The sequence below is a fragment of the Cyprinodon variegatus genome, unplaced genomic scaffold (assembly GCF_000732505.1).
Source record: "Cyprinodon variegatus isolate N-32 unplaced genomic scaffold, C_variegatus-1.0 Scaffold296, whole genome shotgun sequence".
Lineage (NCBI taxonomy): Eukaryota > Metazoa > Chordata > Actinopteri > Cyprinodontiformes > Cyprinodontidae > Cyprinodon > Cyprinodon variegatus.
The window spans coordinates 565,684-592,076 of record NW_015150749.1 but is presented as its reverse complement, the minus strand read 5'-3'; the positions used below and the strand labels follow the sequence as shown (position 1 = coordinate 592,076).

General features: G+C 36.9%; 2 protein-coding genes across 4 annotated transcripts; one reads left to right on the top strand and one right to left on the bottom strand.

Annotated features, from left to right (window-relative positions):
- Positions 1-305: 305 nt before the first annotated feature.
- uchl1 (ubiquitin C-terminal hydrolase L1) lies at positions 306-5,056 on the bottom strand. Of its 2 annotated transcripts, XM_015383848.1 has the most exons (9): positions 4,939-5,056; positions 4,835-4,846; positions 4,337-4,465; positions 2,509-2,650; positions 2,156-2,241; positions 1,869-1,916; positions 1,638-1,707; positions 1,504-1,562; positions 313-1,108 (listed from the first exon to the last, which is right to left on the bottom strand). In XM_015383848.1, the coding sequence occupies exons 1-9, from the start codon at positions 4,969-4,971 to the stop codon at positions 1,025-1,027; spliced, it is 663 nt and encodes a 220-aa protein (XP_015239334.1). In that variant the 5' UTR covers positions 4,972-5,056; the 3' UTR covers positions 313-1,024. The 2 variants fall into 2 exon arrangements, with proteins under 2 accessions (XP_015239335.1, XP_015239334.1); XM_015383849.1 differs by lacking the exon at positions 4,337-4,465 and having other exon boundaries at positions 306-1,108; positions 4,939-5,039.
- A 6,260-nt stretch (positions 5,057-11,316) lies between these two features.
- Positions 11,317-23,211, top strand: anxa10 (annexin A10). 2 transcript variants are annotated; one of them, XM_015383887.1, is made up of 13 exons: positions 11,317-11,487; positions 11,735-11,778; positions 15,442-15,526; positions 15,876-15,970; positions 17,870-17,983; positions 18,072-18,162; positions 19,603-19,682; positions 19,767-19,817; positions 20,988-21,081; positions 21,263-21,358; positions 21,442-21,500; positions 22,680-22,802; positions 22,894-23,211. In XM_015383887.1, the coding sequence occupies exons 2-13, from the start codon at positions 11,776-11,778 to the stop codon at positions 22,954-22,956; spliced, it is 954 nt and encodes a 317-aa protein (XP_015239373.1). In that variant the 5' UTR covers positions 11,317-11,487; positions 11,735-11,775; the 3' UTR covers positions 22,957-23,211. The 2 variants fall into 2 exon arrangements, with proteins under 2 accessions (XP_015239373.1, XP_015239374.1); XM_015383888.1 differs by lacking the exon at positions 11,317-11,487 and adding an exon at positions 11,509-11,609.
- Positions 23,212-26,393: the final 3,182 nt, after the last annotated feature.

Sequence of the window (26,393 nt, the reverse complement as noted above, 5' to 3'; positions counted from 1 at the left end):
TGTCAGTGCCTCTAGTGGCAAAATAAAGTATTACAAGGACAAATTAGCTTTTGATTTTCTTTTTCACTTGCCTTTTAGAGCACAGTGAAACTTTTGAATCCATTTTATACAAAGTAAACCACTGAAAGAACTAGATTCTTGAGTCATTTGAAGCCAGAAAAGTCAAGACATTCAAATCAAGAAAAAGTTGTGAAAGGTATAATTTAAATACTGTATTCCTTATAGAGCCAGAAGAAGAAAAAAAAACAAAACAAAAAAAAAAAACTACTAGAGAAGCAATATGCTGTTAATGGGTTTGAGAAAAAAAAAAAAAGTTCTTGTAGGTCTTGTTGGGAAAGCTGTGAACTTCAGCTGTATCTGTACCAGATGCACACATGGAGGCATGTAACCAAGTTTGTTTTATTAAATACGCATTGCTAAACACCAGCAAACAGCTTGGAAAGTGCATAAAGGTAAACAATCTGAAAAGTTGAAGCAGTTACCATAAGCTAGCAAACCCAACTTGCAAGAGCACTTGAACTGGTCATTCTTTACTGGATCCCATTTTCACAAGTGCATTCAAAGACTAGAAACTTAGAATATTTGACCTTTAAAGAAATGCGATTGTTAAATGTAGTGTTGCCCTAAACAAGTGCTCAAACATCAGAACATAACACATTTTTGTAAACCACATTGCAAATAAGGCATGCAGTAAAACAAACCTAAGGTTTCCACTGCATTTTGCTCTTGTTGGCACAAAAGGTGTTAAAGCTGATTAATTTTGACAGATGAATACAAGGAAACATTAGAATGACACGTGCACAGGTGACATTTCACAACCTTTACAGATAAGTGGTGTTCATGAATCACTATTAAGCTTGGATCATCAACTAAAACAGTTTGAGCTATTGCCAACCCATTGCGGTTGAGGGGGTGAGGATTATATTGCCTCCAGATGTAGGTGCACAGAGGGTCATTTGTTAACTGATGTAAATGGTCTTGAACTATGTGGCTTACAATTTGCTCCATTCAGTCACATGAAAATCTAAGAACTACAAAGACCCACAGCAGAGAAACGAAGTTCACCTTCCTCTCGTTTCATGAACTCACGGCACACTTTGGCTGCATCCTGCCGACAAGATAGAGACAGACATCTTTAATTTTGACGTCAAGTGAAACTTTAGACAGTTTGAATAGTTTAATACCATCTGTTCATTTCTTTTTAGCAAATACGTTTGGGTAAACCACAGTAATGCAGTATTAAATTATGGCTTAAACTGCATACTGACAGCATCTGGCTTATTGTGTGCAACTACGGTACTATGGGGTCTATGAGCTTGTATAGTATATTGTGCAAATTTTTTTCACTTTATTCTTAAATAATCTTAGGGGGGAAAAAAAAAAAAAAGGACTGCCTTGTATATTTTAGTGGTAAAAAAAAAAAAAAAAATCACAATAGGGCTTTGTGAATGCTTTTCATGTACGGATCATAAGTGCGCAGAGAAGAGTGACAGTTTCACTTACAGCAACAAAGGACTCCTCCTTGGTTTCTCCATGTTTGATGGGTCCATTCATCATCCCATCTATAATCCAAATGCAGCACTATTAGGAAACAATGTTCAAAGCATGGACACTGAAGTCAAAAGTGACATGCTTACCAAATTCATATAGTTGGTCATCCACATTCACAAAGGCAATAAAGTGGAAGTTTACTTCACTTGCATCTGGCTGTATAAATGAAAACAGATACTCTGGTTTAACATCCAATACCCCAGTTCCTACTCAAGTTGAGTATGTGCCAAACATTACAGTAATTGTTTCTAGTTTAAGAAGAATGAATTCAAATCTTAATGGAGCCAACAACTGGTGAGTTCATATATAGGCCTTACTCGACATTGTCCCTCCTTTGCAGCCTCATTGTGAGCCTCTTTGATTTCCTAGAGGAAATAAAAAGTTGGCAGTTTGACAAAATATTGTGTATAGCAAAATTAAAACAATTCAAGTTTTAGCCTATAGCACCCTCGTGTGGTGACAAAACTTAAAACTGGCTAAACCTAAGATTAGCTTCAGGCCAGTTTGGATTTTATCCAAAATGCTCAGCTTGTTCTGTCCATTCAGGAAAGTTGACACTGAAATGAAACCAATTTTACATCCGAGTTTTAACCTTTAATCTCACCTTGTTCCCCTCCAGATGTTTGGCACGATCGTCTGGAGACATGTTTGCCGTCTCATCCAAAAAGGTCTTCAGGACAGAGCTGCCGTCTAAACAAGTTTGTCAAGGAAAAGTGTCAGCTAAAGCATTTATAACATTAAGAATGTAATCTAATCCAACTAAGTGTTACTAAGCCAATGATTTAATGCCGAGTAGATCAAGACTAAACAAACGAGAATAAAATTCTTTACCAAATCCAAACATACCGTTGAGGTTGCATGGTTATCATGCAAATTGTCCATGTAAAAAAGGTTTGTTTCCAATAAAAAATAAGCAGCAACATTTTCTGTTAAAAAGGCCAGCATTGGTGCACTCACCAAAAGACATCTTGGCCTTGTTGTTGGCAACGGCGTGCAGGAGGGCAATTGTGCCACAAGAATTAGAGGTCGTCTGTTTCAGGAAATAGACAGGAGAGTTTCCTGAAACCCTGTCTGCTTGCTCATCTCTGAAGGTTTTATGCTGCCATGAACAGACACAGAATGAGTGTTAGTATTGTCTACTCAACCTGCAGCCAAATATAATGTACTTGAAGCATTATACTGCTCTTGCATAGCTTCTGTTAAAGGACATTTTTAACCTCTACTTCTGGGACAGTTTAAGGTTCCAAATTAAGCAGTGGGTTTTAAAGACCAACTTTTAGCCTGTAGGGGAGCTAGACCTGCAACTTTGAGGCGTAGTACCCCTAAAAGCAGCTGGTAAGAGCACTGATCCAAAACTAAATGTATACAAAAATAAAATGAATTTCCCTCAGTTTTGGAATATGATAGATAGCTGGAGGTGGTGTGTGTTGATCAGGAAGTCTGGGCATCTCTGCTTAGACCAATGCCTCCACGACCCAGCCCCAGATAAAATCAGAATCAGGTTTATTGCCATCGTTAGTGAAGGAGTTCACAAACTAGGAATTGTTTATGGTACAATCATGCAACATGAAACATAATATGGAATATGTAAATAAACTGAAGAAAATGGATGGAAGGCAGATATTCTCAGGCCAGAAGACTTAAAGTCATGTAGTTAATAAGACGCCAAAAATATGTTTGATCAAGGAAGTGGAATTTTAGTTTCCCCCACAACTTTTAGCTTCGTTATAGCTCTCATGTTTAAGGGGAGGCAGCACCAACTGCTGTAAAGCAGCCCACACAGCATCAAGGCACACCCATCTGTCAAAAATAAAAATTCAGTACATTGTAAGGCAATGCTGTGGTCAAGTTTACTAGTGCTGCTTTAATCTAGAGAACATACTTCAAGTCTGTCCACTGGCATTCCAGGAAACAAAATGATAGTCTAGTGCATTTAACCCAAGCTTACAGTTTTTAAATCATAAAATTCTAAGTCTCAAATTTTACAGTAAAGATAATTTTGCATCCTTACCATCAGTTGTAATCAGTGATCACTCAAAAACAGTGCATGCATTTAGTGTTTCAGGATGGCAAAAGTCAACAGGCTGAGACTCAAAACACATGGCAGCTGCACTGTGAGCTGGTTGGTGCCTGCTGCTCCTCTGCACCAGCCAAGCCCAGCTACGTTTTGGCCTGCAGGGAATTATGGCCCTTTTGAAAATCAGAAATGTAATTTCATCCCATGTAGGTTTGTTTTGAGAATGTGCAATTAACTTTTTGAATGTGTAGCATTATTAAAGTTTTGCTTGTGCATCCATTGATCCATGTAGATAAATTAAATGCAAAGTTTTACAGTAATTAAGAGCATGGTTAAGGATTGCCAACTTGACAGCCTGGCTCACTTCACAAGGATAAACCCACAAAATGTTGATTGCTATAGATGCTGGCTTTACAAGGTGCTGAATCCAAGTATTCTGATAAAGTATGATGATTCTCAAAAAAAACTATCAGAAGGAGTTGTTGCAGACAAGTTGTTGCTTGGTCAAATTCAGTCAGACCAAACAGATTGGTGGAAATATATTGCACCTTGTAACCAACTTTTCATTTCAGTTTGAAAAATAAGTTATCTAATCATTCTCCAAATTAAGATGCTCCTTCAGTGCCATAGAAATAAATCTGAACAGAGAGGAAGACATCTGCTGATTCATTTCCTGATTATCAGTCTGCTCCATGGACATCAAACTGCGTTTTCTTACCCCTCTACCAACTCATCCCACAGACCTATCCCCCAAAAGACATGAATTACCTTTGGGGTCAAGGGGAAGAGTAGCATTAAGGCACAGCATGGCTTCGGGACTTTGGAAAGATTGTCATCATCCAGATCTAAAATATCCACGAAACGCCAGTCTCCTCTTACACCGAGCTTGCACATAATCTGAAACAGGTAAAACTCTAGAATTAGAAGCAAACAACTTTTCCAACAGGAAGTAAATTGGATGTTATGCCGACAGAGCCGACTAAAAGATGCTAGGTCGTGGTCCAGACCACACCCTGCAGCCTAGACAGGAAGGATGCTAAAACCCTTTAAAAAAAAACATGAAATAATCGCATCTTTTGCTCATTGTTGTTTATATTAAGTTATTAATTAGATAACAGTATGAAGTAAACTATACTACACCCCTCTGCCGGAGGCCTACATTCATAATTCATTAGTCCTCGTTGAAAAACAAAAAGATTACCTTACACTTGGGTTTTAACAGATACCAACGGTCGCCATAAATGATTCTAATGGTTTGATACCCACCTTGTTCAGTATCTGAAATGGAATCAAGACATGGAATTCAGAATTATTTCAGTTTCATTACTGAAAAAAATATTCAAATATTTATAAAGTAGTCAAATTCGCACCACGGGGTTAATTTCCATGGCAGTCCACTCCATTTTCAGAAACGTTTGGCAGTGACTCAGCAAAGAAACCGTTAAACGCAGCGAAGTTGCTCTGATTTTTAACCGGTCTGCTCAAGATTACGGCGCAATCAATTTATAGCCCAAGGATCATACCATTTAACAACAGACATGGGGGAGTTTCGGAATATAACAACCGTTGGTGTGCAGATTTGAATAAAAAAGGGGTCCCGTTAAGAAACGAGTGATTGTTTGATATGCTTTTAAAAACATTGGCATCAAAAATGAATGCGCTTTTTTTTTGTATTTTATTCTTATTTTAAAATTAGACCCCCACCGCTCGACACCAGATCACAGTAACTGCATCTCGGAATTTCTAGAAACAATCAGAAACAAACAAATATATGAGATATTGATCACATTTTTACCTCAGAGTCTTGCATCTGTTTATGGTTAAATGTAAAAAAAAAAAAAAAGTGTAAGAAGGAGAGAATAGTGGTGGATTTAAATAGATCCAACATAGATTCATAAATTTCCCCCACAATTTTGGCTGGAATCAGTCAATCAATTCAACCGTTTTTTTTTTTGTTTTTTTATTGTTGTTGCTGTTTATCTTAAAGAGTAAATAAAACCGAATTCAACCGTTTTTTCTTTCTTTTTTTAAGAAACCAAGGGAAAATAAATAATAAAAACAACTACCATTTTTGCGATATGATTATTTGTTGTTAGACGCTAGATGGAGAAGTAAGGGTGTAGGCCTTTTATAGGACTCAAGCATTGGCCAATCAATACATTTATGTGGTATCTGTTGTAATTTCCTTTTTCCAATAAATGACGCAAACGTCATGCCATGCAGTTTTTTGTTTGTAGTATTTATTTACTTATTTTTTTACTCTTTTATTTAACTGTTTTGTTTAGCCCATCTCTTTAATGCGAATTTTAATTTGTCCTGTAAAATAAATAAAATGTTCTTAGAATAAGAATGATACAGATTCGACCAAACGACCCTACCAAATGATTCAGCTCCTTTCAGACCTTCATGCCCTGTCCTATAGATGGCGCTGTAACTAAAGATAAAAGAGATTACATGATTCCATGACGCTTTCCTCTTACACGCTGAATTTGCAATCCTTTTTTTTATATATAGCTTTTAAGCACAAAGTGCTTGCCCAATATTTCTGTTACTAGAATATGTACCCTTTTTTCAAATTATGCTTATTTTCTTAGTTGTATCTATATCTGATACATATGCAGCGATAATGTCTGGTTATTTTAACACCTATTTCCGTTTTAGATGACATCTATGCTGGGCAATTTATTCATAGCTTTTCTGGTCAAGTTTTTACTCTTTAACAAAGCAAACAAAGTAAATAATACAAAATCAAAAACATGTTATTTGATCATATCCGTTATTTTAAAACCATATTAATTTAATAGTGAAGGAATCTTACAAAGGGTCAAAAGTTGAAAATAGTTCAGAATAATGCATGTTTTGAATGAATCTTTACCAAAAAACAAAACGATGTCTCTCTTTGCATAACTTTTAACCTTTTACTCTTCTTAAACCCCTATTTTTCTTATAATTAAATCTAGCTGTTGTTAATGGGACCTTATATTGGCCCATTTTAGCTCTGTGATTATAGGTTAATATTTACACAGTAATCTTATTTCATTCACGATTCCATGCTTAGATACAGTTTCTTTCCCACAATGAAGAAATTCTGGTGTTACAGCAGCAGAAAGATTATAGAAAAAATTTTCACACAAATGTTGACCTTAAAAAATGTATAAGAATAACATAATAGTTAAGAGTTAAAAGATAAACAATCAAATACTGTACTGTAAAGTGTTTTAACAATATAAAACTGTGCGCCTGGAGAATAAACAACCAATATACAGCTATGGACATTTTTACAGTAATGGATATTTGAAAATAGCAACATCAGAGATGTGAAAAATGACAGCATCATGTTATTTTGCTGACTAAGGTAGGAACTGTGCAAAATCTGCATGAATGTAACAACTTATTGAGGTTGTTGGGAACAGTGGTTATAAAGTCTTACAGCTGCTGGGAGGAAGGATCTGTAATTACACCCCCTTTTGCATTAAGGGTTCAGCAGTCTGTCATTGAAGGAGCTCTCAAGTTCTGCAACAGCTTCATGCATGGAGCGGGAGACATTATCCAACAGAGATTTTAATTTAGTTAGGATCCTTTTGTTTCCCACCTCCTGCACTGATTTAAGAGGGCCTCCAATCACAGAGCTGGCCTTCCTGATCAGCTTATCCAGCTGCTTTCTCTCAGCAACAGATAAAGCACTGCTCCAACAGACGGCTCCATAGAAGATGGCTGCTGTCACAACAGAGAAGGTCTTTAGGAGCATCCCCTGCACTCCAAAAGACCTCAGTCTCCTCAGCAGGAAGAGTCTGCTCTGATCTTTCTTGTGAGTCCAGTCCAGTTTGTTATTCAAATGAACACCTAGGTACATATAAGAGTCCACTATCTCAATGTCCATTCCCTGGATGTTCACCGATGTCAGTGGGTGAATCTCCTTGGTTTTCCCTGCATTAATCAAGAAGTAGTTCTGCTGTCACCAAGCCACAGAGTTCTGGGTCCACTGTCTGTACTCCAAGTCATTCCCACCTGTGATGAGGCCAACTATGGAGAAAATCGTTGGAGAACTTGTGGGGATGGCAGCATGGGGAGTTGTCAGGAACGGTTGTCAGGAACAGTGTCAGCACTGTTCCCTGTGGGACCCCATTACTGCAAACCAACCTATCTGAGTTTAGCCCTGTGCCCTCAGATACTGTGGGCTGCCAGTGAGGTAGTTCAGAATCCACTTTGAACACTCCGCTATTTTGCAAGTTCTCCCACTAAGAATTTTTCCCCCCCAGTATTTTATTGTCATTACACTGTCACAAGTACAGAGCAACAAAATTAACTCTCTTCATTTTACCCATCCCCTTGGGGAGCGGTGGGCTGCCATTGTGCAGTGCCCAGGGAGCAGTGTGGGGTTAAAGGTCTTTGCTCAGGGAACCAGAGTGGCAGTCTGTTGGAGTGGGGCTCAAACTCAGAACCTCAGGATTCCAAGCTCTATGCCCTAACCACTAGGCTGTCACATCCCCTTAAATCATGGAGGGGTCAGAAATTATCATTGTAAGTGCATTTCCACTGTAAGAGACATACTCTAAAAAACCTACAGTCCAGAAATTACAATGTATGATTTTTTTAAAACTATTTAAACTATTTTTTTAAAACTATTTATGTGTATGATGCAGCTGCAAATAAGTATTTGAACACCTCAGAAAATCCATGTTAACCAAGGAGAGCAACTCCTTGGTTGTCCTGGCTGAGTGCTTCGGGTCATTGTCTTGTTGGAAGACCCAACCTCAACCCATCTTGAATGCTCCAACAGAGGGAAGGAGGTTGTTCCCCAAATTCATGATAACCAGGGCATTACATGGGCCTGGTCATCCCCTTCTTAACACAGTGCAGTCGTCCTCTGCCATGTGCCGAAAAACACCCCAAAGCATGATTCTACCACCCCATGCTTTACAATAGGGGTGGTGTTCTTGGGATGGCACTCATCATTCTTCTTCCTCCAAACACAGTTAGTGGAATTATGACTAAAAAGTTATACTTTGGTTTTATCTGACTATATTAATATCTCCCATGACTCCTCTGGATCATCCAAATGGTCACTGGCAAACTTGACATGTCTTGGTTTAAGCAGGGGAATCTTCCGTGCCATGCATGATTTCAAACCATGACGTCTTAGTATTACCAACAGTAACCATGGAAACGGTGGTCCCAGCTCTTTTCAGGTCATTGACCAGCTCCTCCCGTGAAGTTTTGTGCTGATTTATTACCTTTCTCAGGATCATTGAGACCCAACGAGGTGAGATCTTGCATGGAGTCCCAGTCCAAGAGAGATTGACAGTCATGTTTAGCTTCTTCCATTTTCTAATGATTGCTAGACAGGTATTCAAATACTTATTTGCAGCTGTATCATATAAATAGATAGTAAATGAATAAATCATATATTGTTTTTTCTGGATTTTTTGTTTTAGATTATGTCTCTTACAGTGGACATGGATCACGATGACAATTTCAGACCCCTCCTTCATTTCTAAGAGGGAGAACTTGCAAAAAAGCAGGGTGTTCAGATACTTATTTTCCTCAATGTAGCTACTTTTACGATTTACCCACTACTTAGATCAATGCATATAGTTGTGGTTTTGAATGTCCTAGTCAAATCCAGACTTAAATTCATTTTAGAATCTGTGATACAGCTTAAAATCTGGTGTTCAAGTTTTCTCTTCATGAAATTTTAAAGGAATAGTCTGTCCATATTCAGAATTAAAAGTTCTGAAAGTACTATAAATATAAATTGATTACATACTGTTCAATAAATGATAATTGCTTTTAATTAAGAATAAATTTCATTTGAATGTGCTTTACTGGAGACATCCATGTTTGTCAAAGAACGCTACTGCCACCTACCGGTGCGGTGCGGTAATGGCTGTTAAGCAAGTCCCAGTGCTGTATCTGGTGTTTGTCACTACACGCTATTATCCAAGTCATCTTGAAAACATTCTTATTTGAAATGTTAGCTACATATTACGCGTTTTTTCTCTGGCCAGAAGTTCAATGGCAAATCCTCCCTCTTCAAGTTGGCAAACCTATTTATTGCAACATCCCACTCCCATGCACGTGGGCATTGTCAGGTTAATTATAGCTCTCACAAGTTTCAATGGCGAAGTCCTCTGGAAATCTTAAGTAATTGTTGTTGATTGCAGATGTGTCTAGTAGCTCCCCAATGATTTGGCTTGTAATGCGGGAGAATGACACTAGGCATACCGCACCGTGACGTCACTGCCAGAAGATTTCAGGAGTGAGGTGTTATTATATTTTGGGCCCCTCCCGGATCAGTGATCGCTACAAAAATTATTACATTTATTTATTTACTGATTAATGCTAAATTCATTAAATCACTGCGAACATGTTAGTTTAAGGTAAAGATAATGATGCATTGTCCCTCCTTACTGACTGGACTTTTCCTTTAAACCTTTTAGATGTTCAATTAATGCAAAGCTGTTAGTAACTGAATAAAAAAAATCCTCAGTGCTATTACAGGACATTCCAGACTTTTCACAAAATGTATTGTCAAAATAACAAAACAAAGGAAAGTGAAAAAATAGGTTTCCCTTCTTACAGCTTGAGTTGGACAGTCACAATAAATCCCAATATAATGTATAAACAATCAACAAGTCACACTGGATCTCCAGGTATTTACTCATAAGTGTTGCTTTTTGTTTAAATGGTGACCTATCATCAGCATGAGGATTTTTAGCATGCCTGGTCAAGAAGGCAATAGAATGAATAGTGGTTCCTTTAACAAAGCCAATCAATGTAGTCTGTTTCCATGGTGATAGGATCTACATAACAGCACCTATACAAGGTTACGTTTTTTTACCTTAATCGAACCTGTAGCTATGAGTTAGCATTACTTTTATTTCACAAATATGATCTACATTTGCGTCTTTTGAATGCAACATTAAATGTGATTCTTCTAAATGTTTCCTGGTTGTCCTCTTATCTAATTATGTTTAAAAATTATAAATATCTGAAGGTTTAGTAGGGATCAGGTGTCTATACATCGGCTTTAGGAGTATTTTTCTTTCAGGTCTTGTTTTATATTTGGCATCAAAACACAAACTGCAATAAAATAAATAAATAATAACCTGCAAATATCTTGTTTCCATTTCATAAAATTTTCAGCACCTAAGTTGTTTCTGCAATATGAAACCTTTTTTCTTCTTCTGCCCTCACAACAATGTGCCTCATCCATTACATGAGACATTGGAAGTACAGGGATATATTATAGCTGCATTAAAACAAAAAAGAATTTGTTTAGGAAATCAACAAATATTAGGATGAACATTTATCAGGTGGTGAGGAAAAATATATTCCAAGCTAAATTAATCTTCATGTTTCTCCAACACTCTGCTGGATTAATGCGGCACTGTCTGGGTGTACTTTAGACATAACAACATTAATTTCTTTTCAGGGTCAAAATTATGTTTCCACTAGCCACATCAAACAAATCAAAAGCAGACTCTATTTGCTTCCAGCTTTACAATTAAATACCAGTTAATGTTAAATTAAACATATGAAATAACAACATAAACACTTTAATTTGTTAAATGGAGTCAAATATATATATATATAGACCTAGAAATCAAGTATTTGAAAGTGATATAGTTGCCTTTTCCACGCAACTTATTGGAACTTATAAAACAATCTTTGAAAGATGTAGGCTACCTTAGGTAAAAATTGAAAAATAATGTCTAGAAGTAAAAAATAAAGAAATAAAGGTTTTAAGCAGCTCTTGTATGCAAACAACATTTCCCATAATGCTTCAGGAGCAGCTGCCTGGCGTCATGGGACGCCCCGGGGTGTGGTCCGTACGTCACAGAGAGTTTATGTTGGTGGGTTTCCTCTCCTTCTCCTTCTCTCCTCTTTGCTCCTTTCTCTGCAGCTCCAGCTCAGCGGTAAGTTTCCCGCAGACGCCGATCCCATCAAGGCGGTCCACTTAAAAAAAACATTTTATGCGCATCAGAGAGGAGCCAGAAAACAGCCTGTTTGGATAAACTAGAGGAACATAGACCTAAAAGTGAGACAGCTGCCATAATTTAGAGCAGATAGACCAGGAAGCATGAGAAAAAAAGATGAAATGACTGTAAAAAGTCAATGTTTAACTAAAAGTTTGGTGTAAACTTTTTTTTTTATTTCTTACAGATTTTCTTCTAACTTTTGAAAACCCATCGAATATCTTCAGAATGGTGAGTTATTCCAAAGCTCTTCATCAGGTTTTATAACAGTGTAAGACAAAGAGCCTAGAACTAAATCCGTTATTCATGTAAATATGTGACTCTTTGGTTCTGAACTTGTGGCCACGCCCTCTGCTCTCCTTGTATAATTGTCAGAATCTTTTCCTCCTTTGTTGGCCGTGAAATAAATGCAGCTGCAAGGCTTTGAAACGTCTTTCAATCTTAAACTTTTCAGAAAATCAAAGTTTCATTTAAAAGTATGTGTAATGAAGGGTGTGTACGCGCATGCTCCCATGGCAGCACATAGAGGTTAGTTTGGGGAAGTTTGGTGCATGACTCACTGGTGTGGGCCCCTGTTTTCCACTGGGTGGGCCCCTGAATCTGTCTGTCCTCTAAATATGCTCATTTCCACGTTTGCAGCCTCCCTCCCTCCCTCTCTTTTTAAAGGCACATCAGCTGGCTCTCTCCTCCAGACAGGGTGGAGACTGTATGTTACAGTCCAATAACATAGCCAGATGAAACGCAACAATATTTTATTATTTATTCTTTTTTTTTTCTTTTTTTTCTCAAGGGTGTTAAGATAGAGAACCCCTCCCTCCTTAGGTGGAAAAAAACAAAAACAAAAAAACATTGCAAAATGACAGTTTTAAGTTGCCACATTTGTTTTCACAACTAAAACCACTTAATTTCAATGTTACCCTTTGGAGTTGGTATGGGTGTCTACAAACAGAGTAGAACCAAACAACAGTTACTGTCATTTAGCTGTAAAACTGACATGTCCCAGAAAGAAATGAAAGCATATGATCAGGGTAAAATGCATAACCAGAAATATCTAGAGACTATGCAGTAATTTTAAACACAGGAAAAAAATAACAGCTACAAGTTTCTATCAATCAGAAAATAAGTGTGCTGTTAAGTAGGGGGATCTTAAGAAAAGTGGAAAATGTGTGTTTACAGTTATGCATTAAAAATCCATCAGACTACACCCAACAATGACAACGACTGGGAAAACTATTGTATATGAAACAATTGCCTGTATTGGTAGCGATGATGGTAATATTGTCTAAGAGGTGTACGGAGGAAAAATGTTCAATACTGCTCCTTTTTGGCTTTATGAGTTTATTCCTAGAGAATTAATTTATAAAATAAAGGACCTTTAGACCTAGCCACCCTTCATCATAGTACATACAAGAATAACATGTAGTGTAAGCAAGACAGCTGTGTATTCATTTCCTGATTTAATATTATAAATCAGGAAATGGCTTCTCATCTGATCTTACCTCATGCGCAGGATATAGAGATAAACATGCGTCCAAAGCTGATTGTTAGTGAATTACATCAAAGACGGTCAACTTCTAAGGTCACCAATCCACCCTAAAAACATTTGGGAGTAATCTACATGGGACTGATGCAAGAACAAGCCATCTGCTAGTAATACATAAACTTTAATTTAAACTTTGTTTTTTTTTTCTAACAAGATTGAAATTGAACATTTTTAGGAAACAAACACTATATATAGATCTGAATTAAAGTAAAAAAAAAAAAAAACATGGGGGAAAAAAAATCAAATGCTAGAACATTAGGTACGGTAATGAATCTAGGACGCGATGGCCTGCGTTTTTCCAAACTCCATTGGAACCCTACTATTGAGCATACATATATGAAATAACATATCTGAACTAAGTGTTTTACAATTTTAAAAGGGTTAAAAGGCTTCTTTGAAAACAGTTTGCATTAAACATTCATGACTGCAGGCAGAACAGACTGGTAGCAAGCCTGAGGAGGCAGATGAAGGCAGAATCTGCTGGTGACAGGCTGAACCACCTGACTTTAGACCTGAGAAGGCAGACAATGACTGAGCAGACTGGATGCTACAGTTATCTATAAATGATGTTTTAATCATTACACACTGACGCTCTCTCTTCATCTATCCATGGCTACATAGAAAGTTTCTATAACAGCCTAAGTTGAATGGAGGAGAGACGTGAACCTATGATTTAGCAGCTATATGGAGGCTCCGTATGTCACCATGTCTAAACTTGCTCAGCAGACTTTGCCACAAATACCAGAGGAAACATTCGACGTTGTTCAATTATCCTAAAGATCAGCTGTGTGCCTGAGCAGCCAGATTTAATTTAACTCCTGATGCTGAGTGTGTTGATAGAGAGAGTGAGGCTTATTGACATGTTGGAATTCCTACCTGCTGAAACGGACACAGTCCTCCACCCAGTCTTTCTCCTCCATGTTTTCAGGGTCAGAATTCCAGAAGCATTCCAGTGGGGTTTTTTTTCCTCTGCAAAAATCTGTAAATCTTCTTCCCTCTAAGGAAGAAAAAGCTAATTTATTACAGATGTTTCACATTCTAAACTAATCTGATGGGAACAGTCTTTATATAATTTGATAGTCTTTAGTTTCAGTTTTTTGCCTGTTTTCTGGATTGAATTAAAAAAGGCAATTGTTCTAAATGCATAAAGATGCAGAAACGAGCATCAAGTCCAGCAGATGTGAGTAGTTGGCGCCTCTCTCTCCATCTGATTACAGAGAATAAGATAGAGAGCTCCTGCCATTACAGGACTGCAGACCATCATCCATGTTATCAGGGAGGAGCTGTCTTAGGAATGCTGGTTCTAGCTGACATGCAAATGTTTAGAAATGCACCACTGCAGGATGTGAAAGCTTCTGGTAAAAAGATTTGATTAAAGTTCAGAAACTCTGAGATCCCCTCAATAGTTGCATGCTGTCACTGCTCATATGTGCTGCAGAGATTTGTCCTCCATTGTCAGAACAATGTTTTTGCTTTCTTTAACTGCATCCTGTTTTTTCTACTTTTCCCCTGAGTGGTGGCTTTGATCTTACATGTGAGTAACGGGAAATGTTTCCCAAGATTAAAAAAAAAGTGTCACGCTCGCTGTAAAAGAGCACAAATTCCGGCTTTAGGGACATTAAAGGCTTTTATTTTAGCAACACCTGCTGTGCAACAGGTTACCAACCCACACTTTTTATTTCACTGTCAAAAATACCACTGATTAGGATGAATCTTGCCAATTTGGATTAACACACTGAATTAAGATAAATAGAAAAAGTCTGCTAAAAAAAAACAAAAAAAAAACTGGAATTATTTTATGAGTAATGTTCTCCCTAAAACAATATATAACAGAGCGGGATCACTTCTACTTTTCATGAATTTCCTGATTTTATTTTTTTGTCAAACAACTGCTTCTATCATTCTCCTTTATCTGCAATAAGTTAAAGCACTACCTTTTAGATAGCAAAAAAAAAAAAAAAAAAATCCCATTCCTTGATAACCTATCAGTAGTGGTCTTCTACAGTAAAACACATCTTCCTCTAGCCTTAAATTGTATAAATATTAATATTGATGGCAAAGGTAGCTTCAATGGATAAAAAAGCTTTAGATGTCTGATTAAATGAAATATCTTCAGCTTTTATCTAGGCATCATTTACTATTTTAATATGTTGTCCTGCTGCTTTTCTTGCCATCCTATCATTTGAATATATGTTTAAATATTTTAACTAGTTTGTTTAGACCCATTTGGTAGCATATTACCTTATGCCTATTGTACTTTTTCTATTCTGTTCTATCCTAGAAGCACGGCGGGAATCTACTGGCTTTTTGTAAAATATCCCTTTCATTTGTCCATAATTTCCTTGTTTCAGGCCAGCAGAGGAACTGTTAAAGCCAGTGCCAACTTCAATGCAAGTGAAGATGCAGAGGTTCTGCATAAAGCCATGAAAGGACTCGGTAATCTTCTTGTCTATTATCAGAAATTGAGCTAAAACTGCAGAAGAACGGTTTAATGTCTGTCAGGAGTTCCTCTTTAAATCAACCCCAGTGTAGTAAGCGATGGTCTCCACCCACACAGCCAGCACTGAGTCATCAACACGTGACCAACTGAGGGTAACATGATACTCCTCTGTGGGTACAAGCAGACCAGCAGACTTTGACTCTATGCTGCGTTTATGGGATAAACCGATCCAGCCAAGAATCCACCATACAGAGTGTGCTTGTTGTTCTTGTTACATAACACAGATAATCATGTGAGACTTGTTATCTCAGCTCTGCGGAGTAACCATAGTGCTTGTTGCCATAGGGACTGACGAAGATGCTATCCTGCAGCTGCTGACTGCTCGCAGCAACGGTCAGCGGCAGGAGATCAAGGCCGCCTACAAGACTCTGTTTGGGAAGGTCAGACTGCATGTTTCTCCAACTGATCAGCACAGCTGGGTTCCACCTTTAAACTAGTATCAAATGTTTCCACGTGGTTTATCATGAATTTAAGTCTGTATAAAAATGAATGAAAGTATAAAAAAAACCCCACAAACATTTCTAATTTATGCTTACTGCAGGGGCTTAGATGGAAACTTTGGTTTAAATCTTAATGAGCCGATAAAATTAGTTTATATTTAAAGCAACAGTGTTGCCCCTCCTTAAATATGGTGAAGAAGAGAAGAGGAGAGGAAGAAGATTAGAAAACTGACAGGAAGAAGAATGAATAAGAGGAAAATAGGGAAACGGATAGAACAGTTTAAGAGAGGGAAGAAAAATCTACTTAGAAGAGTAAAACAGAGAGCAGGAAAAAAATATGTTTTTTTTATTTTTATATGTTTAAAAGGGTTTAATTTTAATTTTTTGGATTAAAAAAGAGGGACATTCCGAAAGACTATTAATGCAAACACAATGTTATGTTGCTCACAAGGGAAGAAGACAGAGAAGACTGAATGACCGGATGGCACTAATAAACACAACAGATTGATTAATTTTATTAATCTTAGGACATTGAAGAGGCGCATACCTGGATTTCACACTTGAAATTTTATTTAAATATTAATAAATATGTAAAAATGGATGAAAGCAGCACTGTCCCCGTTTCCTATTTTAATTTTCGGGAAATGTATTTATTTCTATCTACGAGCTGGAAATGTCCCCAGATTAGATTGCAGAAATCTGGTCACCTTACCACAGTGTTTTTATTCAAATATACTAAAAGTAGAAAGGAAATATATTAATATGAGTACTGATTTGCAGTTTCAAAAAACAAAATAACTATTAAGACAAATATGAATTGTTTGCATGTGGGTTGTAACCTAATTAATTCATTAGCGAGGGAATCTTAAAATAAACATTGTAATACTGGCCACATTAGAAATTAGAATAAATAAACGTAAATAAAGTAAAAACAAAACAAGGAAAAAACTAATTGGAAAATTTAAATATAAGCCAACCAGTTACTGCCTCATGCTTTGTTTGTCCATTTTAATCATCGGCTTAAAGAAACTATAAGGGAGTTTCTCAATTACTAAATATAAAAACACTATAGCTATTTAACTTTACGTTGTTTATTACATTTAAATGAATTATTGTTTCCCTTTGTATGCTGCCCTCATAATGCATGTGTGATGGTGACGACAGCCACTATGTGCATTTAGCTCATCGTGACTGTATGGTTACCAAAGAGCTTTAATAAAGACTGTGATGAAAGATCCTTGGGTTACCTGCTGGTGCTGATTGTGACAAACCTGATAAAACACCAAAAAACGAAACCCACAACTATGAAATAAAGCATATTTAGAAGTGAATTTAATGGCAACATTTTACATTTGTTAAACTACCTAAAGTTTTCTGTGTAGTATAAAAAATGTATGTGCATTAGTTGTATTTTAATTTGTATCTTTGACAAAGTTTGCTTGTTATGTAACTAATTAGTCATCCCCAGTGTTTTTCAACTAGGAACTGGAACAGTTAAACTTGGTCTGTCTGAGTTAAATCTTAATTTCTAACATATAATCTGAGCATTTCAGCAGCAATATTTGAATAGATTTTGTAACCAGTCATGAAATAAAATGTCATATTCAGAGAGAAATTAAAATTACAATTCTACAGCCATTTAAAATCCCCCTGATGGCATCACTGCTGCTCCCTTCTGGTGTAGAGTAGAACTGCTTCTTCCAGAGGTGGTAAATTACATGGCAGTGAGAAGATCCACCTCTACAGATCAGGAACTTGTCTAAACAATTTGTTTGACTGGCAGTATAAAAAAATATGCTTTCAAAAATATCTTTAAATTGTTATTTTCCTTCTTGTCAGGACCTGGTGGATGACCTCAAGGGAGAGCTTGGTGGTAAATTTGAGACACTGATTGTGGCTCTTATGACCCTGCCTCTTACTTATGATGTGACATGCCTTCGAAATGCTATCAAGGTAACAAACATGAAGCTGATAAAAAGATTTCAGGTACTCTCACATCAATGTCAGTTTTTTTTAGACATTTCCACCTTTCTCCCTATAGGGGGCAGGAACAGATGAGAAGGTTCTGGTGGAGATACTTGCTTCAAGAACAGCTCAGCAGGTGAAGGACATTGTTGCTGCTTATAGACAAGGTAAGACACCCAGAGAAATGCTCTGCCTTCCTCCTAAAGCAAAACCTGGGTTAAACCTTAACCTGACATCAATAACAGTTCAGCATCCTGGTATTTCCCTCATTAGTTTGCTGTTTTTGGACAGTGCACTTTTTTAGGACTGTTTGTTGATTTCCCTGAAGTATATGTTTGTGCAGAGAAAGCTAGTTTCATCACAACATTTCTTATGAACAGAAAGTATAAAGAAAAATAAGAAGTAGAGGTCAGGTGCCTTGACCAGAGCATCAATAGTCATACACAATCAGATCAAGCATAAGATTATGACTATCACTGAAGCTCCAGCATCCCTTCATGTCTTCGTCACATAGCTTATAAACTGACGTGCTTAAAAAATGCCTTTGGATTTCAGGTTTTCTGTTTTGGTCTGTGTGCTTTGAGCCTGCTTCTCTCAGCTGGTGTCAGACAGTTGAGATCACTAAACCCTAATTAGGGTGAGAATCGAGATTAACATAAACATCTATTAGGAGTTTTCAACCAAAGCACTTCTAGAACTAGACCAAGACTTTCTGGTGGTTTGGTTTCTGCTGCGTTACAGCACTAAAACATCTGTTCTACTAAATGCCTCAGTCTTTGTGTTGTTGTCTGCATTTTTCCATTAGCTCACCCTGCAGAGAATTAGTACACTTATCCACATCAAAGTATTCCGGCTTTATGAGCACTGAGAAACATTACCAGTACTTGACTGATGTCAGAAGGTCCAACATTAGGTTATTGTAACACTTGAACTACCAATCCTTTCTCGCAATCACTGCTTAGCTTGATACTATTAATGCCTATGGGGGGGGGCATTAAGTGTATTTTCATTATCTTGTTACATTCTCTTCACGAGAAGAAGTTTGAATTATTGTCACAACGATAAATAATTAGTGTAGCTGAACCGTCCAAATAACTTTTACTTGTTTTGTCCACTATTAGTTTCAGACAGTAAAGCATTAAACATGTACCAAATCTGAGCTACTGTGTGCATCAGGAAGACTATTTGAGATGGTTGTCTTTATGTAGAGCTGTGGGTGTGACTGTGGGGCTGAGATGACTGTCTGCAGTCACAGCCATACATTTACCAAAAAACCCACAATTTTATTTTATTTTTTTAAATATAATTACCTCTATTGTTATGATATTATCATAAAATATTGTTATTCCTGATACCACCATAATGAATTGAGCAAGTGGCCATAATGTTATGGGTGTTTTAAAAGTAGCTGTTTCTAGCTTTATAATTGTGCTTATTGAACATATGTAAGAACATCCTATTCTGGATAGCTGTTGGCTTCATAAGGACACCGTGTTTAGGATCAAAGGGGCTCTTTGCTTAATGAAAGTGACTCTTGGGTTGTTTTGACCCAAATTATAAGAAAAAGGAAAAGGGTTTGACAGTGGTTTTGTTTCTGTTTACCTAAGAGTACGACGATGACTTGGAGGAGGATGTATGTGGGGACACTTCAGGTCACTTCAAGAGACTCTTAGTTATTCTACTTCAGGTCAGTCTGAGCATTTCCTCTTTTCTTTTTTTTTGTTTTTCTCCTCTTCTCTTTTAAACTGTATTTTCTTTAATCTCTCACCAGGCAAGCCGTCAGACGGGGATCCAGGAGGGAAACATCGAGAGTGATGCTCAGGTATGTCCTTTTTTCTTTTCCTTTTTTTTAGGTTTATCTTTAATGGTAGTATAACCTACTCTAAAGTACTTTGAAAAACGTTCCTAAAGGAATATAACTCAGTGCTGGATTGCAGTGTTTCTTAGAAACAATATGCAGTGACTGTTTCATATTTCTAGCTCCCTCTGTCTTTCTCCTTACTGTGACATAAGAGCAATCCATAGATATAATATGATGCCTCCAAACAAATTAAAGATTTAACAGATAGAGAACAGTTGTTAATATGAGGGAAACGGAACATCCTGCCTCTTGAAGCTAGGTTAAAAAAATAACATGTGTGCAATGTTTTTTTTTGAATGTATGCTTTTAACATAATCCTTTCTGACAAAAAAAAATACTAGTCTATTTACTCTCTTTGTGTGATACTATAATAATGATTCATTATATATATTAACTTTATTATTACTGATTATTGGTAATAAGTCTTTACTGAGAGGTGTAATTATATGGTGTCATTGTTCATTTTATCTGTATTTATTATTAAAAATCAAATTAAAACAACAAAAATAGGTGTGACAAAGCTAGCAAAAACAGGAAAAGACCACATTTTTGAAAATTAACTCAAACAGGTGAACATCAACATTTCCTCTGTCCAAGTTCAATTTTATGTTGGTATAAATGTGGATTAGGTTAAAAGAGCAACTTATGAACAGTGATTGCCTTCATGGCTGAACAGAAATAATCGGGGGAACCACCAAAATAAACTCCCAACAACTGCTGCTCATTTAGATCCTTTATTGGGAGGTTTAAAAACTCTTCCATTCATGCCTCGGTTTTTAGCTTACATTGTGCCTTTTTTTTACCCTCTTTGAGAAAACAAACCTTTTTGAATAGTAACTGGACTACAACTGTACCCATAGAGCCACAGTTGTGCATAACCAAACCTCGCCGCATTTTCCTCACGGTTAAATGCAAGGAAATGTGGTCATATGACTGCAAAGAAAACATGTACCAGTAGGAGGCAGTCTAGAGCCAGTTAGGTTTGATCAACAGGATGAATATAGACAGAAGCTTGAATGAAATTCACAAGCTTTAGATTGAAAGATGTTTGTGTATATTGTGTATAGTAGAAGCTTTAAAAAAGACTAAATATATGGAATACATGAGATCTTTTGTTTTTTCATCTTGCAGGCTCTGTTTAAAGCAGGAGAGGAGAAGTTTGGAACCGATGAACAATCATTTGTCACCATTCTGGGAAATCGAAGCGCACAACACCTGAGGAAAGGTATGTTTTTCCCATGGATGGAGGACATAGTGAACAGAACATAGTTGGATGACTTTGTGGACCAACTGTTTTTAATTTCTTTGGGAAACTTGCATAAAAAAAAAGAATGAAATAAAAGTTGTTTTTAGTCAACCTTTGTTGACCCTTTTCAGTTTTTTTGAAACGTTGAGCTTTATTTCAGTGTTCGATGCCTACATGAAACTGTCTGGATATGAGATGGAGGAGAGCATTCAGAGGGAAACATCTGGAGGCTTGAGGGACCTGCTATTAGCAGTAGGTAAGAAAACGCACATTTCTTACCCACTGTATTTCTATATCCTCTCTTTTCCAATGACTGTCTGATTTAATTTTCCTTTAAAGTGAAGTGTGCCAGAAGTGTTCCAGCCTATTTTGCTGAGACTCTTTACTATGCTATGAAGGTAAGGCAACACAAATTTGCAGCATCTGGATACAGTTTTTTTTTTTTTTTTTTTTTTTAACAATATATTTTTTTATTCATATTTATTTCTTAATTTATTTAAGTCTATATTAACATATATTTGTTATTCAGGTGTAGAATGGCCAAGTTATTGTGAGCTTTACCTTGTATCAATTAGGTCCATGGTTTGAATCCCTGCCTTGGCATTTTTTGGTGGAGGTTGCATGGTTTACATCTGCAAGCATGGGTTCTCACTAGGTTCCCCAGCTTTCTGCAGTTAAAAAAGGAAAACTGTTTTTGGTTTATTGGCCTAGCTAAATGCTTTTAGCTTATGTTTGTGAGTATGGATATTAGTTCTTCCTATGCTGCCCTGATTTTCACCTGCCATCTCTCAGTTTTTGAGACCTTCAATTATCTTTTAAAGCAGGTAGGATTGTGATGTCTTGGATGAATCTCCACCGTTGGTGCCTATATCCGGTCCTCTATACCTTCAGTCTGGCTTTGCTTAGATGCAGCTCTTCTCAAGCGTACCCCTATCAAACTTCCCTCCTTAGCAAGCTATTCAGCTCTGCAGAGGCCCGGTGACAAGAAAACAATTTTACTCAAATAGGTTCGAAGAAGTGCATCTAAAAGGTTGTGTGTGGCAGCTCTGGACTTGTTTGACTCACAAATAACCATAAAAACCAGTGCAGTGAATTCAAATGACCCTCATTACTGATTTATTGAGAGTGAAGATCTGGTATCCTTAATCTCAGTAGCATTACAGTATTTATGTGCACAATACTGAAATTCTCAAATGTTGGATAAGGATGAAATGTCTAGTGGGCTTTAGCATTTCAGCTGCCATGCATGCATACATTGCGTTCTACAGTAATATGTGGTTTGCTGGATGAACTTTCACCATCCCTAGTGTCCATGTAAAAATTCTAGTAACCAAGATCCTCACTGACAGAGTGCAGACAAAAGGTATGTTGACAGAGAAGAGTAGAGAGCTGCATGAGGGGTTAGCAGTGTTCAGTATGGGTTTTACATACTGAGATTGTTTCTTTATATTGTTTATCCTCAGGGTCTCCCGTAGCAAAAAAAAACAGATAAGAGCTATGCTGCAGTATCTAAATGCCAGGTTCAACAATAATGCAAAGAATCATCTAAAGCCCTAACCTTATAATGTTTGTTTCAGGGTGCAGGCACTGACGATAACACTCTAATTAGAGTGATGGTGACTCGCAGTGAAGTCGACATGTTGGACATCCGGGCCGAGTTCAGGAAGATGTTTGCTTGTTCTTTGCACTCAATGATCAAGGTACATAAACCGAGAAATAAAGCCCTGCTGCACAAAAGCATGTTGGACGTACAATAATGTCTGCAATGATTGCTGTTTGTGTTTGATACAGGGAGATACGAGCGGTGACTACAGGAAGGCTTTACTGATGCTCTGTGGTGGAGATGATGCATAATTTCTTCGGTTATTAACTCACCTGAAGTGCCTCATCATTTAAAATCCTGTTCTTTTTGTTTGTATATCCATCAGGTCTTTTTAATCCAAATATTGTTTTTGAATGGTAGCTAACATTTTGTTCACATTATTGCAGCTTTTTCTACTAATATGATTCATTTATTACGCCGAAGGACCAGATGACAGTTGTTTTCTTTGCACTTTGTATGTCAGAACAATTTCTGCAACATTAAATGTTTCACTTGATGAAGCTCAACTGAGTTTATTGATTCTTTTTCATATTAGCCACACTTGTGGAAGATATTTAATACTGTTATTGACCAAGAGGGGGAGAGAGAGAGCTATTTGGGTAAAAATGCAGTTCCTCTGCATGGGGCTGTGGTGCTCTTTGCACTTTTTAGGACAAATGTCTTAAAATCAGTGCTTCAAAACAAATGGTTGTATTTTACTTTAGTTTTCTCACTATAGTGGTTGTAAAAATGGCATATTGCTTTTTTTCAGCTTTTGAAGCTGGTATTGGATGTTTTAAGGATTTCCTCTTCAATTGTCACCTTGGCTTTGGAAACTATTGAGGACATTACTTATTCTTCATAGGCTAGATGGAAATTTTGGTCCAGAAAACCATCATCAGACATTCTGATCAGATGACTGAACCTTAACTCACCCCTTGTATATGGGATACATACAATTTTTGTTAATTTCCTCCCAGGGGTTAAGATGACAATGAATGCTTTTATTTTAAAATAAAACATTTTCATTTTCAGTCATTCAGTTGATAAATAATTAAATCAATCAATCATTTTCCCCCAAAAGATAAAACGTGTAGCAGAGGAAGCAGCAACATCAAAAACACATGTAGAACACGCATACAATTTAGAGACATAAAAAACATGCATGAAGAAAGGTGGAAAAAAAGGAAAATCACTCAATAACAATATGACTTTTAAACAATTTTAAACTTTACTCCAAAACCTAATATCTTTTTAATTGATTTCATCAGAGGTAAACCTTCTTTTGAATTTTAATGAGTGATAATATTTAGATATTTTTGCATTCTTTTTGGTTTTCTAAATCCACAGAAATTAATTGTTGTCAGACAAAACAGGCTCAAATTTCAAAGGCAAGAATCATTCTTATTGAAACATATCTTAAAACTTGAAAACTTATGAAGGACCAGTTTTAAACAGGGTTTTTAGGGTGTTGTTAGTTGCTGCTGTCATAAGAACATATTTTTTTTTTCTGTTTTATTGTATTAAATGTAAAAAGAAATATCAAAGACAAGAATTTAACAGGACTTTATTTGAAGTTAAAGAGAATTTGAGGCTCTTGCATAGCATTACATCCGATTTACCTTTTTTCTGTGTTTTCCCCTTTTGATTCTTTGCTTTCTCTAGTGCTAAAGAAAAGCAGATAATCCTGACTGCTTAAGCTTTAAATACAGGACCTAAGATATATTCTTCCCATTTTGTCTCTTTGTTCCTCTCTGTCTGTCTTTGGATTTTGTTGCCTTTCCAACACTCTTTGCTCATATTTTATATTGTGCTCCTGATTGTTTCCATAGAGACAAATAGCCAATGAGCTCGTCTGAGCCACAGGTTGTAAGGTGGGACCACCTCAGGCCACAGGAAGAAAACACCCCTAGCTCCTCCCACATTGCACGTTGGTGGATGCATGAGACTTTGCTGCTGGTGGAGATTCATTCATGCAGCTTTGTAGGTCAGATTAATGTTGAGCTCTGTTTTGTTTTGATGGGTCTTTCTTTCAGCCCCTCCACACCCAGTCTACTACATCCCAGAGTCTGATGCATTGAAAAGCAAAAACCACAAATTTACACTTAAATGCCTTTCTTTTACCAGCACAGACATATTGTTGCATTACAGCTGTCCTAACATAGGATCTTTCTGTAGATCTGTCTGTATTTCCTTTCTGTATTAAACACCTTATACTTTTCCTTCATTTTATGTTTTTATCTTAAGAGATTTAAAAGCTATCCAAATCAACCAAGCTTGATATGAAAAAGTAATTACTTCCCTTCATTAAAGCCCCATTCTTAGTGTTCATAAGTAAAAAAACAGAGAGTGGGGAAACATGACATCTAGGAGCTTGTTTCACGGCTAAGATGACTGCAAACAAAATGAAAGATTTTCAGAGTAAAATATTCTTTCTGTCGATGAGAGAAAAGAGGCGCTTAGAAGTGAACGAGTAACCCATTACATCTGGAATAAAGCATCCAGAAAAAGAACGTCATTCCAAGCGTTCAATGAAGAGGTGATAATATGAGCACATTGGGTAGCTTGAGGAACGGGATAATTTCCAAAACTAATGGAATCATTAATTATGCTCTTTACCAAAAACATCATGAATGAGAATATCAAGCCATCAGTTCCTCGTTATATATAATCTGCTTGGTTGGTGAGCATTTTTTTCCCCCAAATATGCAAATCTTTACATGATGATGAAACAATTCTTTTTGAGAGAAAAGTCTCTCTTATAGAAACCCTTTCAAACAAGCCTGTTCAGTATTCCTCTTACTGTGATAAACTTTAACAAGCTATTGGAGGACTGTAGAGTCCTGAATACAATTCAGTTTATTCATATAGCACCAATTCACAACACATCATCTCTAGGCACTTTACAGAGACAATACAACCAGATCATGCAGTCAGATTGGTTCAGTTTTCCATCTAAGGAAAACCAGCTGATTGTATTGACTCTTCAGCAATCCCTCACACCAAGCATGCATGTAGTAACAGTGGACAGGAAAATTCGGAGGGAACCTTTAGAAGGACTAGGCTCAGTGTGAGCGGCCGTCTGTTGAGGCCGACTGGGGTTTAAGGACACAGAAGCAGACATGCAGAATGAAGCAGAGATACAAAAGATAACTGTTAAATACCTCCACAGGCAGCCCAGTCCAGAAAAAGACACAACCAGGCAGAGGAGCTCCAGGCCAGCTGCCATGTCAGAGAAAAAAGAGAGCACATACAGTTAGTCACAGTAACAGGACTACACTGAAAAACAGGCCAAGCTCCAACATCTGTAAACAAAGCATTGATGGCAGCAGCACAACTGATATTTCTTTCCAGGATGATGTCACAGCCAGACAGGAACAGACCAGATGAAGCTACTATTAGAAAAAGCAGAGAGAGCATAATGTTAGAGACTGAACTATAAAATACTGCAGAATGGGAGAATAGTTATAGAATTAAGCAAAATGATAAAAGTCTAAGCCTATAGCAGCATAATTAATCTTTGTTTTGTTGTGAATTTGCAGGAAAGTCCATTTTGTTTTTCTGTTTTTCACTATTTGTGAATAATAATCTTCTTTGTAGCACGATTAACATTTGGAAATGGCCTGATAACCAAAACTGAAGGCATGATAGATAGATAGATAGATAGATAGATAGATAGATAGATAGATAGATAGATAGATAGATAGAT